At 42.1% G+C, this 14,455-nt stretch overlaps 1 protein-coding gene across 1 annotated transcript; it reads right to left on the reverse strand.

Annotated features, from left to right (window-relative positions):
* Positions 1-13,191: 13,191 nt before the first annotated feature.
* Positions 13,192-14,007, reverse strand: LOC141984478 (paraneoplastic antigen Ma1 homolog). The gene has a single exon (XM_074947558.1). The coding sequence runs from the start codon at positions 14,005-14,007 to the stop codon at positions 13,192-13,194; it is 816 nt and encodes a 271-aa protein (XP_074803659.1).
* Between the last annotated feature and the right edge of the window lie 448 nt (positions 14,008-14,455).

Here is a 14,455-nt window from a genome sequence, read left to right on the forward strand (position 1 = left end):
ATCACCACCTAAAGTGCATAGAGTACCATCAAACAGAAAAATGCACGTGTGCTACACCACCACCACCACCACCACACTTAGAGACTTACTTGCAATGGCTTGGAGAGCTTGATTTGAATGTCCCTGTGTTGGCCATGTTAGATAACTCAGGAATAAAATCCACATAACTGCTTTCAATTGTATCTCAACAGAAAAGGGTAGTGCGTGTTAAGTTGTATTTTTACTTACTGTACAAATGAAACAACTTCTCTGCATAGGACTGCACTTGAGCCATGCATAGAACTCTGAAAGGGAATTCTGCTGGCAGAGGAGAGAATATGATCTATTTTGGAATTCTTAATTATATTTAATGAGTCAGAACAAATTGCTGGGATATTGCTGAAATTAACTGCTGGAGACAAGTGAAGCAACATATGATTAAATGCAGCATACCCATATAAACATCTTTCATTCTGGAGGATCCCAAACCATTTACTAGTTACATATAGTGGACAGGGCTAACTTTATCTGCCACTACATCACAGCAGGAAAAGGAGGATACCATATTAAATTTTAACCACAAGGGAAATTTTGAGTAAGCTTTGGCCTTGAAATTTTACCAGGAGATATTTCTGCTAATTTCCATATTGTTATCAGTACCATCATGGGATCAATGAGAACCACAAGTAGAAAGGACCTCTGTTTCTTGTTTTATTCAGATGAATGCATTGCACCACAGTGCCCACTACATAGAGGCATTGGTTCAATACTGACTCACAGCTGAGAGCCACCAACTCAGTCAACAACACAACTTCCTAGAGGAACTTATGTTTTCTCTACAGGTTTCTCATCCAATTCTTAGAAAGTTCAGACAAATTCACAGCCCTGCCTAGGTGGTATGTCTTCAGGCATTTTATAGAAAGCATATAACAGAATAAGTCGACTTTGTTTCAATCTACAGGCAAAGAAGGACCTCTAGCTTTAAATACAATCATCTGTGAAAGCTTTTCTATTTAGAGCTCCATGTCCTATGCTGTAAAAACCATCAGCATGGTATTGTCTCTATTATAAAAAACACCACAATATTTTTAGTTTCAAAAGAGTCAGAAAATGTTTTTGCAATGTGTTAAATGCGCCTTTTAAATCATATTTCGTTTGATGATTGAAAAAAAATTGGAAGCTTTCTTTCACAAATAGTCTTTGCAATATTTGAACCACAGAACATACAATTAATAAAATGATCCATCATCCAAGCATTGTCATTTGCATATTTTAGAAACCAAAAGAGCTTCCAGTAACCCCCTTTGTTTTACAATAAGGCTCTAATTAGTAAAAAGAATTGCACAATGGCAAATGCAAAACACTTGGACGTGGAAAACATTTGTAAGTAGCAGTGCTTAGCTCTTTTTACAAAGTTTATGCTTGGCTTAGGCTTAAAAAAAAATTTCTTGTGCCCCAGCTGCAAACTCATACCTGTGAGACGCATTGTCCTCTAGCTTCAGGATTGCCATATCCGTTCTGTTGCACCAATGCTGTCCTAATTTCTCTATCAGGGATGTCCTCTAGCTTGTGCTCTGTGTCTTCCTTTGCTTTTTCATTCTTTACTGCACAATATATTAAATGACTATGTTAATAAATCATAGCTCGTTAGTTTGAATGCCTGTGTCACACAATCAATTTTCTTTTGAAATTCTTTATTCTAAAATTCCAGGATTTTTTCCCTATTGTGCATTCTCACTGAGTACTCTACCTATGTCTTTAGCACCTTTCCTGGAAATATTTTGATCTGACTGTTTCCCACTCTCTTTTTGCCCTACAAACTTTTGGTCTTATTGTGTTTTCCATAGATTGCTTGTGTGCCCTCTCTTATTTTGCTTCCTTACATCTTCCCACCGTATGTTTCTCTCCTTTACAGAGTGTTGCACTGACGTGTTCTCTCTAATTCCATATGCACATGTCCATTCGTGTTCTACTTTCTTAACTTAGAACCCTTTCCCAGCCTAACTGTTTCCTTCCTCCTCTTCCTGCTCCCACATCTCTTCTACTCTATCCAACATCTCTGGAGACAGATGTCATTTTCTATTTTTTGTTTGTTTACAATTTCCCTTCTCCCTTGTTTAGCAGCACTTTCCTCCTCTTTTTGTAATAGATCAGCATCCCTTGAGGCATAGAAGGAGCTGCTGCTGCAAAACTTTCAATTCGTTTGTACTACCAGAAGTAACACAGCTGCCCTGTGCCTCAGTTCCCTATCTGTATAATGGAGATAATAATACTGTCCCTACCTCAAAGAGTATTGTGAGGACAATTATATTAAAAATTGTGAAGTACTTTCAGACCTACTGAAGAAAAGTGCTATATTATAAATTATTAAAAGCTTAATTGCCGCATGTGGTGCAAAGAATATTGCCAGAGGAAAAGATGTGCCTAGACGTGCATTATATTAATGGGACACAACATACACCCTAAAAATCTTTGGACTACGCTGACTGAGCCTCGTGCATGGGTTTCTTTGAGCATCATCAACAGCAACCCATGGCCAATGAAGGGACCAGGGTACAAAATGCCTGTACAGCAGCTTTGGGACAACAGACAAAAGTGGTATCACCCAAGACACAATCAAAGTATACAATCATGTGAAATGCTCACGAGCTGCATGAAAAGGGATTTTTGTAGGCACAGCACTGATACTGACACAGGAGGGCAGGGATTTATTATTATTAATTATCTGTACCATGATAGCACCTAAAAGCCACAACCAACATCAGGACTCCATGATGCTAAACGCTGCATAAACACATAGGGAAAGACTAGAAACCGTCCAGTGCAGGAACTGTCTAGTTCAACAAGGCACACAGAGGGGTGAAGTGCCTTGCGCAGGTCACATGGCAGGTGGCAGAGCTGAGAATAGAAGAGAAGGGTCCTGAATCCCCAGCCACTGAACCATACTTTCTCTCCAGGGCATAGTGCCCCCATGCAGCAGGAGGGGGACCATCTGCCACACGTGATCAAACTTATTTCACTATTGCTAGGCAGGTGTTGCTAAAATTAATTGTCATTACTTGGATCGATGAAGTTCGTCAGCACAGCTAACTGGTCTGGCTGTTAAAAGTACAGGACTGGAAGTGAGAGTTCTGGGTTTATTCTATTCTATTGTTGGGTGATCTGTGGTTCCTCAGTTTACTTCCTCTGTAATAACAGAAAATATTCACACACTTTTGTGCAGTGCCTTGAAATTCCCAGATGCAAATATGAAAATTATTAGCAGTTGCTGCTCCTCCATTCACATAGCCAGTGTTGTGAAGTTGGGATTTGCAAAGCCATTGCATGGGTATGGCACAGAGTCTAACACCCTTCACCTACCCAAGACACCCAGGTAAAGAACGCATGGCCTAGAGTAGAGTAATCTGTTCCCCTCTCCCCACCCAAAACAGACAAGATTTAGGAAGGATAACGGTTAATAGAACTGGCCCATCTCAGGAGAGCAAGAAAAGCACAGGTTACACTAGGCAACAGGCTAATTATTTACATGTACAGGCTGCGTCCTTGCATGGTCAAAGAACGATCCCAACTTCCATATCTGAAACTACACCATAGTCTAAACACTGCATAATCACACAGCTCTTCTCTCATTTACATATCTGTAGCCTCACGAACTTCAGTGCTGTTGACCTGGCATTTTAGTGGGTCTGAGCTGTGCATCATGGAGGAACTGCAGCATGTCCATGTACTAGGGCTGTCAATTAATCGCAGTTAACTCACACGATTAACTCAAAAAAATTAATCGTGATTAATCGCACTTATAATAATACAATACCAATTGAAATTTATTAAATATTTTTGGATGTTTTTCTACATTTTCTGTATTGATTTCAATTACTACACAGAATACAAAGTGCACAGTGCTCATTTTATACTATTATTTCTGATTATCATTTTTACAGTGCATATATTTGTAAACAAAAGAAATAGTATTTTTCAGTTCACCTCATACAAGTACTGAAGTGCAATCTCCTTATCGTGAAAGCGTAACTTACAAATGCAGATTTTTTTTTGGTTACATAACTACACTCAAAAACAAAACAGTGTAAAACTTTAAAGCCGACAAATCCACTCAGTCCTACTTCTTATTCCGCCAATTGGTAAAACAAACAAGTTTATTTACATTGACGGGAGATAATGCTGCCTGTTTCTTATTTACAATGTGACCTGAAAGTGAGAACAGGTGTTTGCATGGCACTTTAGTAGCCAGCGTTGCAAGGTATTTACATGCCAGATATGCTAAACATTCATATGCCCCTTCATGCTTCGGCCACGATTCCAGAAGACATGCTTCCATGCTGATGATGCTTGTTAAAAAAATGTGTCAATTCAATTTGTGACTGTACTCCTTTGGGGGGATTGGGGGGGGGGGAGAATTGTATGTCTCCTGCTCTGTTTTACGCACATTCTGCATATTTTTCATGTTATAGTAGTCTCGGATGATGACCCAGCATGTTGTTCATTTTAAGAACACTGTCACAGATTTGACAAAATGCAAAGAAGGTACCGATGTGAGATTTCTAAAAATAGCTACAGCACTCAACCCAAGGTTTAAGAATCTGAAGTGCCGTCCAAAATCTGAGAGGGAAGAGGTGTGGAGCATGCTTTCAGAAGTTTAAAACAGCAACGCTCTGATGCGGAAACTACAGAACCCAAACCACCAAAAAAGAAAATCAACCTTCTGCTGGTGGCATCTGACTCAGATGATGAAAATGAACATGTGTCAGTCCACACTGCTTTGGATCTTTCTCGAGCAGAACCCATCATCAGCATGGAAGTGTGTCCTTTGGAGTGGTGGTTGAAGCATGAAGGGACATATAAATCTTTAGCGCATCTGGCATGTAAACATCTTACAATGCCAGCTACAATAGTGCCATACAACGGCTGTTCTCACTTTCAGGTGACACCGTAAATTAGAAGCAGGCAGCATTATCTCCTGCAAATTGTAGCCAACCTTGTTTGTCTGAGTGATTGACTGACCAAGAAGTAGGACTGAATGGACTTGTAGGCTCTAAAGTTTTACACTGTTTTATTTTTGAACACAGCTGTTTTTGTACATAATTCTATATTTGTAAGTTCAACTTTCATGATAAAGAGATTGCACTACAGTACTTGTATGAGGTGAATTGAAAAAAAATTTATTTTTTACAATGCAAATATTTGTAATCAAAAATAAATATAAAGTGAATACTGTACACTGTTCTGTTATAATTGAAATTAATTTGTATTCTGTTATAATTGAAATTAATATATTTGAAAATGTAGTAAACGTCCAAAACTATTTAAAATAAATGGTATTCTATCGTTGTTTAACAAAGCAATTAATTGTGATTACTTTTTTTAATCACGCAATTAATTGTGATTAATTTTTTTAATCACGCAATTAATTGTGATTAATTTTTTTAATCGCTCGACAGCCCTACCATGTACATGTAAAAAATCCTAGACTGAGACTTTAAAAAGCATTTCTGCTTTTTGATTAACAGCTTTCCTGCAAACGGAGCCTTGGATCTGAAAATGAAACTGGGTTTTGTCTGTTCATGCCTCATCAATAAGAGCAGGTTATGCAATGGAAACTTAATTAACGCATTGATAATGCATAAGCAGGTATAGCTCATGTCCCACAGCACTGTTGGCTTGGAGTGCTAGAAAAGCGAGCAGGAATTATGAGTACACTCAGGACGCAGGTCTAATCTTTTCAGAGTACAACCATACTAGAATCTTCCGTCAGTGGGCCCTATGTTCCCTTTCTGTGTTAAAGTCTGCACAGGAACAAATTAATGAAGACATTCCACAGCACTGGAATGTGTGGCCTTGGGAAAGTATTCCCCTTCCCTGTTCTGTGGGCTCAGCAGTGATGCAGAAGGGCCAGGGCATGGAGACTACCTAGAGGCTAGTGATCTGCAAAGAAACCTCAGCCTTTTTGTTTCCATGAGAGCCATAACAGGTGCTTCTCCAGTAATGGAAGCACAACCCGGCTTGCAACCCTTCTGCCATCGGTATCTGACCAATACCAGCCTCCAGTGGGGGCCAGAGAGTACAGAGACAGAGTGATTGATGACTGGTACAACCTCCTATCTTCCCTGGATATTGTTCTACATAGGCTGGGGAATGTCACAAGTAGTTTGATCAATAATAATTTGGAATTTAAGTCAGGCAGTGCTGTTTAATTAACTGAGCGTGTGACTGAGGGAGAGGAACTCTTGCGTTCCAATCCTGGCTCATACAATGACTTGCTATGGGGCCTTGAGTTACTACTGAAAATCTCTTAGTCCTAGTTTCACCATCTGTAAAATGGCGATATTCATACTTCTCCATTCTCAGGGGTATTGTGAGGTCTGCTTTCATGTATATATGGATCTCTGAAGAGGTGAAATCCTATGTAAGAAGCAGTAAAGGATACTCGTCCAGTTTACAAACAGATGCAGTTTTTAAAAGCAACTATGTTTATGTTATAGAATGGATAGAAAGCTTCTGAAACCATAAAACTTCTGGTTTGTTAAGTATGCTCCTAAAAAAATATGAAGGATGACCAACCGCATTTTTTTTTTTTTTTCAACAAAAACAAACCCTGAAAACTTCTTGGTCTGAAATCCTCCATGCCAAGATTTAGTCCAGAATGATTTTTTATGGTCGAGTTATAAATTGCTTAAAAATGGGGTTTATAATGGAAACGGTGACAGACTTAACTATGGCGGCACTAGCAGGCGCCAGTATAATTACAGTCTTCTCAGGACATAACTTATTACAGGCTACACAGCAGAGCCAGTATTTTGTATTTTAATTAAGAAACCTGGATTTTGTTTGTAATAATTGACTGTTATGCTGCCCCTCTTGCCAGGATACTCTTGTAAAAGAGACTCTTGCCTCAAGTGGTCTTTCCTGGTTAATTTTTTTTTTAATTTAGTATTATTGATTGGATTATTGCACATATTTTATGCTCATTAGCTGTCTTTTGGTAACTTTCAATAGTCCCATAGTTCCTGTAGGGAACATTTTCATTCCACTCATCTGGGACTAGATAAAGTTTGCAGTTTAGATTTTTACATAGTTTAATCCTCCAATACACAACTACCTGCCTTGTCCTGTACCCCCATACAGGTCTTTTAGTGGGAAAATAATTTTTTGATTACACACTAGTATTTATAACTTTGTTACTAACTTTGTTATTTGAGGGCCATCTTTGAGGTAGAGAGCAAAAGGGCTACAGATATTCTCTTAACTAATGACATGACTGGTGTGTAAAACTCTTATACACGGCTTTGTATCCTTATGCATCCTGCTGTGTATTGTCCATTGCTGAGATACATTGAATGTTTTTACGTTCCTGGTGCTAAACACTATTTACTTCTCACACCTGATGTCATTTTGCATATGGCATTCAAATAGACTAGGAAGCATATAGGGTAAAATTTGTTTTATCAGGATGAGCTTGAAAAAGAATGGGTAATTGAAAGAGCTGTTCCTTGTGAATATTGAATGGAATGCTGCCACCTTTTGGTTACACAGACTATTCGCATGACACTAACATTATTTTGAAGCTAACTGAATGGCAGTGCTCAGCTTTAATAACAATGTTTTTGTTTCCATTAATAGTAGTTTTTGGTGTGTTTATATACTGTAATTTGTCAGACTTAAAAACCTGCTCCTTGATTTATTTTTAACTCATTTATTATTGTTGGCGTGCATCCCCAACCTTCTCCAGCAAGCGTACAGTCCTTGAGTCTGCACCTCTTAACATTTTCAGGCAAATGCTTTCAATTCTTTACGTCTAAATCTGCCATAAACAGGCAGGTTCGTAGGTGGAGCTTGGGACAACTAAAAATCAAGTACATGAGTATGTTCGCAGGATGGGGACAATGTGCGCTATAGGGAGAAGTGGAGAATATGCATATGGATAACACACTTTAGAGGTTGAAACAGCAGGGGAAGTAATTACTGCTAACGCCACCAGACTATCAGATAGTGAATATGAGGGCACGGGGGTTGAGTTCCTTTAACATTAAAAAAAAAATCCCAGGCTAGAAACTATGGGGCAGATTTTCTTCTGTATCCCCCTTTAACTGGGTGCAGCAGAGAATTGGGGTGTGATGCTGGTAAACCAAGTGCCAGCTCTGGCCAAGGACGTAGGCTTTAGCTAAGAACTGATGAACTCATAGCTGGAAACCAAAACAGCTCACCTATATGTTATTTTTGTTCAAAATAGATATTAGTTTTATAAGAACATATTTGGTGTTTACACTATGAAATGCTTGTAAATTGCTGCATGCATTAATCTCACTTGTAATATCTGTATTCCATGCTATAAGGAACTATGTAAGTTTTGCTTTATAACTTTGAAAATGTTTGCTCTACACTTGTGAACCCAGGCATGAGAATTGTTCCTTGCCCCCACACCCCATCCAGGAGGGCTATCAAAAATTAAGTGGGACACTATAAGACAAAAGCTCTATTTATTGACCCATGGAGAACTATGTGACTCATCCGATCGGTTTAAATGCTGGAAGAGGGAAATAAAAATAGTTGACATGAAAATTTTTCATCCCTTTGCTGTTTAACTCTCAGAGGGCCAGAGACATTAAACTAAGGCAGAGATCCCCAGGGTTTGCCACTACTTCTGCCATGAGAGACACTTTGAATTGACAGATTACCAAATCTCTGTCATCTTTAGGAACCATATATGGTGACTCATGGATAATTCTCATTTCTTTTTCTTAATTAATAAACCTTTAGTTAAATTTATTACAGGACTGGCTACAGGCTTTGTCTTGGGTGTGAGATCTAAGATACAAATTGATCTGGGGTAAGTGACTAGTCTCTTGGGACTGAAAGCAACTTGAGTATTTTGTGACTTTTGGTGTAAGTGACCATTTATCACCAAGGCCAGCTTGCCAGGGTGACAAGATAAGACTGGAAGTATAACCCACACTCCTCCTGGGCCTGGTATTCTGTCTCATAGTGGCACCGAGACCACTTAGAGAGATTAATGAGTCAGCAATACAGCCATGTGGCTTTTAGTTCATGCAGTAAGCTCCAGAGGTCCCAGGTTCGATCGCACCTGTCGATGACCAGGGTCTGTAGGTGTTTCAAACAGAGAGTCTCAGAGGACTGTCTATGACTCTATGGTAAGTCTGTTATAGTGATCCCAGGAGTTCATGTTTGGTACTGGGTTAGTGAAGTCTAATTATAAAACATACCACCAGTTTGGGATGGCTGCTCTTTGGTAGGCACTAACGGTTGTGAGCCACTCCAGACATGACTGGTTGGCTCCCTGATCTCTCTACCTGGCCTCACAGTGAGGCTGCTCTAACATGTAGCAGGTACTTGGCTATGTTTTCTAAGAGACACCCACCAGCTGGAGAGAGCCAGGATACACTATGGTCCAGCCACTCCCTCTAACATACTCCCTGTACCAGGGAGAACGGCAAAAGGAGACAATTTTTCCAACTCCACACCCCACAGGTTCCCCATACCAAGAGAACCCTCAGCAAGAGGATTATGGCCAGTCTCTACTCTTTGTGCCTTCTGAGTGGTGCAAAAGAAACAGAAGGTTGACAAGAATGTGTCCCTATATCCTTTGAAAAAAAGAAAATAGCTGAAGATGTCTGAATGCAAATACTAATCAAGGCTTATACTTATAATTGTTTAAACCCATCAAAGACCTTTAGCTGTCCTTAAAATTACTATGAAAAAATAGTATTACTACTATGGGCAAGCAGCTGACGGAAGATTGAAGTACAATACAACTTTTTGGTAATATGTCCTCAGTGCACAGATTTGCAGAAAAGAGAATATAAATAGTGAACTGAAGTTCCACAGAAACAGCTAAAATTGATGAGCTTTAAATTCCATAGAAAATTCACAGAAATTGTATCAAATGGTTTCTGCAAAATATCTGCAGCAGCTGGTTCCTCCCTACCAGGTAATGATCATGACAGAATAGATTTCAATTGCCATGAGTAAGGGAGGAAAGTACTAGAAAGCTCATTTCAGTGACAGGGTTCTGCTCAGTTCCCAAGTATTGAAAGTCAAGCAATAAGCCAGGGAACACTCAGCTAGAAGCAGGAGAATTAACATCCCACAAGAATTCCGGTGTGAGATTATGGCCTTTTCAGTGGAGAACAGCAAATCTGCAGCATTCTGTAGATTTTTTTTCTGAGATGCAGATTTCCAGTGGCCTTAATCATGAGAAAGAGAGAGAGGGTTTTAAGGCAAAATATAAGGTATGGAAGTGACTCACTTATTCGGAGAGTTCCAGACAGATGATGCAATGTAAGCAAAAGAGCACTCTCTGTCTGAGAGGAAGACAGAGAGGAGCAGGCGGAGGACAAAGTGATATGCGGTCAAGGAAATAGGGTGGAGTAAGTCTATGGAAATTTTTGAAAGCCAGGAGAATAGTTATGGAGTTGATTTGGAGACTGATAAAGCAGCATTATGACAACATAACTACAACCGTAGGTTCTCCTTCATTGAGATTCTTTACCGGTTATACACTAGGACAAATTTAGGAAATCAGAGCTAAAGGAGAGATTGACAGACAAAGGAGATCTGGAAGTACAAGAAAGAGACTAAGGATAATTCCAAAACGTTAAGTCTTTGGAGAAAAGCTCACATCTGAGTTCAAGAGAATGAGAGTGAATTCGAGGGCATCTAGGTTTAAAGTAGCTGTTTGCAGTACAGGGTTCTCTGCCTGCACGGAACCTTCCTCATCATTTTCTTGGGGGGGGGGGCTCCACAGCTTTGGAAAGTGGGGCCTCAGGAATGTTCAGTGTGGGTTCTTCCCCTTCACCATCTCTTTGTGCAACAACAAGAGGGTCCATTAGGGTTTGGGCATTCCAAACTGGATGTTTGCCAAACTCCATTTCATCCTCACTCTCCAAGGAGCTGGGTGTTTGCAGAGCACAGGTATATTTCCATCGTTGGGACTGTGTCCAACTTACGGGGCCGGGAGGCTCAGAATCTGTAGAAACATCCTTACGGGGAAACAATACTTGTCCTACAGGTAACAGATGATTCTGGTGGCGAGTTCTAGTGGGGCCATGACTACCCTCAGGACATATACAATACGCTGGTAGATCCCCAAGTTTCTTCTCTGTTATGTATGGGTGTGACTCCCAACGATCTGCAATTTTGTGTTTTCCCTGTAGTCCGAGATTTCGGGCCAAAACTCAGTCACCAACCTGAATCTCCTGTTGCCTCACTCACTGATCACATCGGGTTTTATTCTTTTGATTCTGGTGACCAGCTGCTTGGGTTGCTATCCAATATGCCTCCTTCAGTTGATCTCTTGGGCGAGTCACATACCCCAGTATGTTTCCGGGAGTGCCCCATCTGAAGACACTCCAAAACAGAGATTGACCAGCAACCGGGCTTCTCGACCGAACATTAGCATATATGGTGTGAACACCATTGCATCGTGTCGAGTGCAGTTATAGGCATGTACCAAATGCTCCACGTGCTGGCTCCAGTATTTTTTCTGCTGAGGCTCCAGAGTTCCCAGCATGTTCAGTAGTGTGCAGTTGAATCGTTCTGGCAGTGGATCCCTTTGTGGATGATAAGGGGTGGTGTGTGATTTCTTGATCCCCATGATCTTACAAAGTTCTTTTATTAACTGACTTTCAAAATCCCATCCCTGATCAGAGTGTAGTCTGGCGGGCAACCCATAGTGAACGAAGAACTTTTCCCACAGGATTTTGGTAACCGTGGAAGCTTTTTTTGATCTTTGGTGGGATAAGCCTGGGCACAATGAGTAAAATTGTCAGTGACCACCAAGACATTTGCAGTACCCCAGCGGTCAGGCTCTAATGATAGAAAGTCCATAAAGACAAGCTCTATGGGTGCAGAACTTGTGATGCTGACAAGAGGGGCTGCCTGCTTAGGCAGAGTCTTTCATTGAATACATCTGTGCAGGTGCGAACATGGTGGATGATGTCACGCCCCATCCGGGGCCAACAGAATCTTGCCTTAACTAGGGCCTCCAATCGCTCGACTCCCAAATGCTCCATTCTATCGTGGCAGGCCTCTAACATGCCTCACTGATACTTCTGTGGTGGCACCAATTGCTTTGGGTGAGACTTCTGAGGATGCTTCTGCCCTCAATCAATAAAGTTGTCCATCCAGAAACAACAGGCGGTCCCATTCTTTCAGCAGAAATGGGGGAATCCCCAAACTGGAAACTATCCCTCCCCAAAGCTCTAGCTTTGGTCTCCTCTTCAGATGGGGGGCCGCTGGCTCGCTGCTTGACATAAAGCGTGCATTGGCAGCTCCTGCAGATAGTTGTTCCCAGCCGTTTCACAGCATTTCCATGCCAATCTCTGGAACAGGGTTGCATTTGTCCCTAGGATTAAAGGTGCCTACTCTCTTCCCTTTGTCTCTGGGCAGACCAGTGCCAGTGTTTCTATTTCCTTATTTACCCCCACAATGTTCTTTGGAAACTGGACATTTAACAGGATATATCCCAGATGGGGCAGGAGTCACAGCCAATGCCCCACACTGTCAGGCCAGACAGGGAACACAAGAGTAAATGCTACAGGTGTTCTCGGTAGTAAGATTAATAAAGTATGGTGACCTGTGATCCGCTGTCCAGCAATGCCTCACACAATCGTCCTTCTATACGAACGGGTACTATAGCCTGTGGGCCTACCAGCCCATCTGGGTAACCCCTGTTTGTGGTTTTTTCTGGGGAGCCTTGGGATTTCAGGGTCTTGGGTTGCTCCTTCCCCAAGCCCTGTTGGTGTTTCCCTGAAGCTCCCTAATGGTTTGCTGCAATCTCTGAGATACCCTTGCATGATCTGTCTTGTTTTGGCAGTCCAAGGCATAGTGACCATCTCTCCCACAGTTGTAACAGAAACCTTCTCGCTAGCTATCAGCCCTCCTGCTACTCTCCCCTCTTGAGGATGGCACAGTAGGTCTCGGAGCCTTCATCATGGCCACTTCTCTGGTCAACTCTCTCAGTGCTGCTGCCACTGATGGGGCCTCTACCATCTCTCCAAGCACTGTGGTGGTATGACTCCCTGCCTTCTTCGGTTGCACCACTGCGTCCACTTGCAACAATCGCTCCTCCTCTTCACATATCTCTCAAACGAGCTTGTGGAATGGGGGTGGGTTTTGGGCCTGCTCCCTCAGCTGCAGTTGCCACAATATTAACCCATCTTGTCGGGTGCCCTGACAGATTTAGTCTAACCTAGCAGAATCAATGCTCTTGGTGGGGATTCCCTCCTTCCGCACTACCTGCTGTAGCAAATCCTCTAGTCTCCTGATGAAATCCGACAATTGTTCGTGGGGCTCCTGATAAGTATGGCGGAAACAATAATACAGGTCATCACTGCTATCAGTAGCACCGCAGACACTCTCAAGAGCGGTTAAATAGTCTTGCACTGTGGCAGCTGGTTGGGAATCTTTCAGAGCTCGGACAATTTGCATGGCAAGTCCCCTCAGATGTTCAAGCACATGTTTCCACTTCTCAGCATCAGAGCATTCCCACTCTTGGACAAGTGGCACCATAAAATCCCTCCTGGTCTCGTAATCATCCTCCTCTGAGGATACAGGTGACACCCCCGAGAAAGAATGTAACTGCTTGTATGGAGCACTTTCATATGCCGGCTTCAATGCATCTTTGAGAGTGTTTCCCAGCTCTTTTGCCCATCCCACCAGGCTGAATGCTGCGGGTGTTGGAGCCCCTCCTAATGCCAAAATTAATTCCTCTCTTGTCCGCTTCTCATCCACCATCGGAGCTTGCAATTCCTGTGCTAAAGAATCCACCTCAAGTGACACGGGCACACTACTAGGGGACTGCTCTGCCCCCAGAATTGTCCAGGGGATAGCTCCTACTTGCACCTCTTTGGGTACTTTATCAAGATCTGCTTCCTTGGAGTAAGTACATAGTGCTACCATGCCCTTCACTTCGCGGTTGTAAATACGAATGTGGACCTTCACTCTCCCCAGTATTTCAGCTGCAACTAGGCTCTCCTCAATTTCATTTGGTTCCATCTCTTCTGGGAACCCCACCACCCGCACAGCTTTGGTTCATGGGATTCGTGCCCCTCGGCACAGGTCTTCTAGTAATCCCCACTCCATTTTTTTTTTTAAGCTGAGATGAAAGTCACTCAGGAGTTTCTTTGCTCTGTGAAGGAGAGCCCAGGGTGTGCAGCGCAGGTGTGTGTGTGTGTGTGTGTGTGTGTGTGTGTGTGTGTGTGTGTGTGTGTGTGTGTGTGTGTGTGTGTGTGTGTGTGTGTGCGCGTGCAACATACGTACTGCAAAGTCCCCGTACGGGCCACCAAGTGTAACTTCAGCGCCCTCGTGGCCAAGATGGAGTCTGCTCTGCAGGCAGCTCTGGCCAAGAGACGGTGCACGCAGGAATGCCACAGGAAAAATTTCTTCCACCCCAAGGGCACCTGTTCCAAACCCCCCACAGTGAACACACACATCCACAGGAAAA

This window comes from Natator depressus, chromosome 3 (assembly GCF_965152275.1).
Source record: "Natator depressus isolate rNatDep1 chromosome 3, rNatDep2.hap1, whole genome shotgun sequence".
Taxonomy (NCBI): Eukaryota; Metazoa; Chordata; order Testudines; family Cheloniidae; genus Natator; species Natator depressus.

What these genes read in the sequence shown, in the direction of transcription:
- LOC141984478 (XM_074947558.1), bottom strand. Translation starts at nt 14,007, where the DNA reads ATGGAACCAAATGAAATTGAGGAGAGCCTAGTTGCAGCTGAAATACTG.